This window comes from Pinus tabuliformis, chromosome 1_1 (genome assembly GCF_031772625.1).
Source record: "Pinus tabuliformis cultivar Carrire ecotype Pingquan chromosome 1_1, CPIR1, whole genome shotgun sequence".
Classification (NCBI taxonomy): Eukaryota; Viridiplantae; Streptophyta; class Pinopsida; order Pinales; family Pinaceae; genus Pinus; species Pinus tabuliformis.
The window spans coordinates 553,878,775-553,883,633 of record NC_142297.1 but is presented as its reverse complement, the minus strand read 5'-3'; the positions used below and the strand labels follow the sequence as shown (position 1 = coordinate 553,883,633).

Below are 4,859 nucleotides of genomic sequence, written 5' to 3'. Positions count from 1 at the left end.
AAAGATAAGAAATATAAATATCCCTTATCAATTTATGAAATTTTTTAGGAGAAGTTGTGGCATTTTCATGGAATTTTCTAGGAAAAGTTGTCGCATTTTTCATAGTTAGCTACCTCCACAAAAAAAAGAGCCCAACAAATCATTGTCTTTATATAAGATAATGCTAATGGTAAGTGAAATAGTAAGACTTAGGGCTTCAAGAGTCAATTTTGTACGTGTTAGATAATATTGTCTTAAATTGGTATGGTTTTGTCTTAATTGTTAGGTGTCTTAAATGAATTTTGTCCTAAATTCTACTGTTTTAAATATAATGTTTTGTCTTATAATATTTTTGTCTCAAACTATTTTTGTCTTAAATATAAAGTTTTGTCTTAAACTATTTTTGTCTTCAATATAAAGTTTTATCTTCAAATAATTTTGTCTCTAATTGATTTGGCCTTAAATATAAAATTTTGTCTTAATTTCTCTTAAATTTTATATTTAAGGCAATCCAATTGATATTAAATTTTAATGTAAAATAACTAAAATAAAAAGTGGACTTTTAAGACAAAAAATTTCTTTTGTCTTAAAAAAATATATCTTAAAAATACCCTTGTTGTAGTAGTTGTTGATGCTTATGAGATGTATATGCTCTCCATACTATGCATACTATTTTAAGCTAATACAACTTAAAGTTAAAAAAATAAACAATTTTAATAATTTTGTTTAAGTGAAAATAAAAGTAATATTTAAAAGTTATTTTATGAATCATCTAATACAAATAATTAAAAAAACGAATTATATATTTATTATTAAATTTTATAAATAAACAAATTTGTTATAAGTCGAACAGTGATCCATCATTATGGATCCCTCTTGAGATTTGAAACGTTGACAAATATGGTTTCTAGATATTTCTAGACTAAACTTAAAATAAATAAACAACAAATACCTAAAATCCCAAATTAATTTATAAATTTGTTATAAATTAATAAAAATATGATTATATTAATATTTAAAATATTGTAAATAATTATTAATTAATTATTTATTAATATTTATTTAAAAATTAAATTAAAAAAAAAAAACAAATCCTAAACCACGAAATTAATTCTAAAATCCTAAAGCACCACTCTTTATACCTGCCTATATTTAAACACCATGTGTGCGATTTTTCTTTACTAAATATAGTAGTACATTTGTTTGGTTTCGAAAAAGGATCAACTTGAGTCACATAACAATATACAGATGCATGATTTGACAAAATAATCTCTTGTCAAACAATACTCACGCGCATGGTTTTCAATACCGATCAGAATCAGGATAGTACACATCAATATGATCCACATAAAATATCACAAGGACAATATTACACGCATGAATAATTTGCCAAAAAAACCAAAATAGTCCACATAAGTTTGATCCACAAAATATCAGGAGCATCCTACGGGAGAACCTCAAGCACTCGATCCACAAAATATCAGGAGCATCCTATGAGAGAACCTCAAGCACTCGATTCACAAAATATCAGGGGCAGCATCCTACACAACCAGTCCACCATAATCATATTTAGTTGTAAAATTCTGAAGTCTTCTGATCCTGAAATTTTCACTATACGCCTAAAAACACAACAACATATTATTTTATTTCCATATAAAAAGAAAGGTCCCTTAAGAGTGAACAGTCTACTACTTGCACATGGCTATAAGGATTCGACGGGGAGGCTTTGAAGGTCTTCTCGCATGCTGAACAGCCATGTTATCCAACAACAGCACATCTCCTGCCTCCCACTTCAAATTTACACACTCTTCATTTACCACAGTCTTAAAAGCATCCAGAGCTTCACCAGGAATACCACAGCCATCTCCCATTGAGAGCGACTGGTTTCTGTTTCCTCCGCCATAACCCACAATGTTATTAAACCAGACAGGCCTCCCTCCGTATCCATCGAACGATCTGATAGCATCCATGGGGCCGAATACAAACTCTGCTGACCCATCCTCGTAGCATTCGAAGCTCGAACAGCCCATCATCTCCACAGCTCTGCTTATCATTAATTGAAATTCCAAAGTATCAATTTGAGAAAGTAGTAGTAACTGAACCGCAAATTTAAGAATGACATGATAATTTACTGCAATGGGAAGACAAAAACGCGGATGGGGGAATGAATTCGGTTCATTAAATTTAAACATTAAGAGACCCATCAAAACTCGGGGCCTCCCGATCACTAGTTAATATTGGGGTTTAATATCACAATGTAGTACGCACCTAAAAGCTGACAAAATATGCACCTGGAAATTGGCTAGCCGATACACATGTTTTATAGGGTGGTCAATCGAAACGAATTTGGGATTTTCAGACTCATGCCCAAATTGGTGATGGACAGACAAGGAACACATAATAAAGCAATAGAGATGTTGTTCTCCATTTGATAGAGAAGTTGATCTGTAAATTGAATTGATTGATTTATTTTCTTGAGAATATAAATCTCAATGTGTTAATCTTATGTCACAGATGATTGAATTACCAAAAACTAACTCATATAATTTCAGGCTAACTGATAATTGCCGTAATAAAATAACCAATTATCTCCAACAGTCGGAAATTGCGAAGGCCAAGCCCAATTAGTTGCAATGTAGTAAACGGATTATACGTTGCACTTACCTTTTCTTGGCTTCGCTTGGGTCGTTCGTCTCAAGAGCATTCTGCCAATTTTTGGCTATGAAAGATGTGCGTGAACTGTCGGCTGGAGTAGTTATTTTAAAAACCAACCCTACCTTCTTCAATCTATTTACAAATTCCGGTATTCTGCCCTCCATGCGCTGCACAATTCTTTCGCTGAGAGCTATCGCAGTCTGTCCACCCTCGGGAGGTGCAGTCTCGCAGAAGAAAAACAGCTTAGATGGCCACACTTTCATCTGCATCGGCGTAATAGTAGCAAATAGAAAACTATGAATTTATACTCGAACAATAAAGGCTAGAACATACGACAACGCACAACTTACATAACTTGAAAATTTTAATAACAGTAAAACGGAGATTTATAGGATAAATATCTAAAGTTGTATCGATTCATATTAACCCGATCTGCCTATGACATATCAATTGATTAGAAATTAGAATTCACTGGAGACTGGTTTCAAATTTTAACAACAGAAAATAAAAATTTAAGTGAGAGTAAAAATTTAAGTGAACACACCTCTCAAGTTCAATCTCAAATAAATTAACATGGTCCACAGCTTACCAGCGACATTTCGTGGTGGAACTGTATCTGCTCGTGCAGGGGAGCCTCGTTGGTTGTGTAAACTCTGTCTTCCACCTTAGTTCTGTAAGGAAATCCCATATATAGCTGCTCGTCCCATCCAAATGCTTCCACAAATGATCTAAAATCCGCAGCCGTTCTGACAGCGAAACCTCTGAATAGCAGAGCGCCGTGTTGCATGAGCTGATCTTGTATCCATTCTTTGTTATTACAAATGGTCTGTATTATATCTGCAATATCAGCTGTGTGATCGTCAGAGTTAGTGCAATGAGATGGAGGGAGCAAAACCTTGGGAAATAATCTATTTTCGTCGGATACTCCTCCAGCCACTATCTTCTGGTCTGGTATTCGACCTTCTAAGAAACCATGGATGGCTGCACAGGATTCTGATGCACTCTCCATGTATGACAACAATCCAACAGACGATTGGAATTCGAAAGCCTGCCCGACAATACCAGAAAGTAAGGCTTTGTAGAGGTTCTTCCTTTGCAATATGTGGGTGGGGTACGCTAATCCTCTGGTTCAGAACTCTCCATATCAATAGGTCACATTTTTCAAGTTGATAAGGAGTGTGTGTTCTATGTTTCGACATTTTCAAGTTGATAAAGGAGTGTGTGTTCTATGTTTCGACATTTATAGTATGGGACCAAAGGAGGGTTAGCTGTGTTGTTACTTTCATGTGGAAAATTTCTTTTATAATAATAATAATAATATCTATTTTTAAGGTCATAGCTAAGCCAGACACTAAATTGGTGTATGAGACCGGTTTGTTTGCGGGACAAGGGACCCACCTCCGCGCAGCGATTTGACTGCTAAGTTTACGAAGAGATACATACCTTTGATATTTTAAGAAGGAAATACATGCTGCTAACCATTAAATCCACTATATATATCTATATCTATATATATGCTATCTCTCATTTTTCTAATATTAAAATATTAAAAATCACTTAAATTATAATTTTATTTTAAATTATTATATAAACCAAACAAATATACATTTAGGAAAATATGTAATTCTTAATTATAGAAATTTACTTGATTTTATCATGGAGATTCATAACATGTAAGTAGACTTTATTACAGTGTTATGGCCCAATATCATGACTTATCAATACCACATGCCTAAAAAGTCACAGTTGGCTTTATATGACATTGGTTCATGCCACTTTTTTTTTTTGCTAATTAATAAATTTCATTAAAATGAGAAAAAATGCATAAGTACATTGAAAATAAATCTCAAGTTTGATTTATGTATACTATTATGACTATTCTAGAATACCAGTAGATGTTAAATCCGTACCATCTAGCTAATATTTGTTGAACTTATTATTAAATAATAAAACTATTTAGTTATTATTTATATATAAGAATGATGTGAATAATATAACTTAAAATTGTGCTTTTTCTAATTTTTAATTAAATTTTGAAATAAAATTTATCAAAATCTATTTTCAAAGACAAAAATATTCTTCATTAAACTTAATAAAAATAATAATAATTTAATATAGATATATAGATATATAGATATATAGATATATATATAATTTTCCAAATAAAATATATATTAACCCATGGTGTTCAGTTTATAATATATCTTGTCTAATGTTAATTTAAT

At 31.9% G+C, this 4,859-nt stretch overlaps 1 protein-coding gene across 2 annotated transcripts; it reads right to left on the bottom strand.

Moving 5' to 3' along the window:
* Positions 1-1,196: 1,196 nt before the first annotated feature.
* Positions 1,197-3,781, bottom strand: LOC149214343 (clavaminate synthase-like protein At3g21360). Of its 2 annotated transcripts, XM_089390885.1 has the most exons (4): positions 3,224-3,781; positions 2,644-2,897; positions 1,672-2,022; positions 1,201-1,520 (listed from the first exon to the last, which is right to left on the bottom strand). In XM_089390885.1, the coding sequence occupies exons 1-4, from the start codon at positions 3,641-3,643 to the stop codon at positions 1,484-1,486; spliced, it is 1,062 nt and encodes a 353-aa protein (XP_089247011.1). In that variant the 5' UTR covers positions 3,644-3,781; the 3' UTR covers positions 1,201-1,483. The 2 variants fall into 2 exon arrangements, with proteins under 2 accessions (XP_089247012.1, XP_089247011.1); XM_089390886.1 differs by having other exon boundaries at positions 1,197-2,022; positions 3,224-3,776.
* Positions 3,782-4,859: the final 1,078 nt, after the last annotated feature.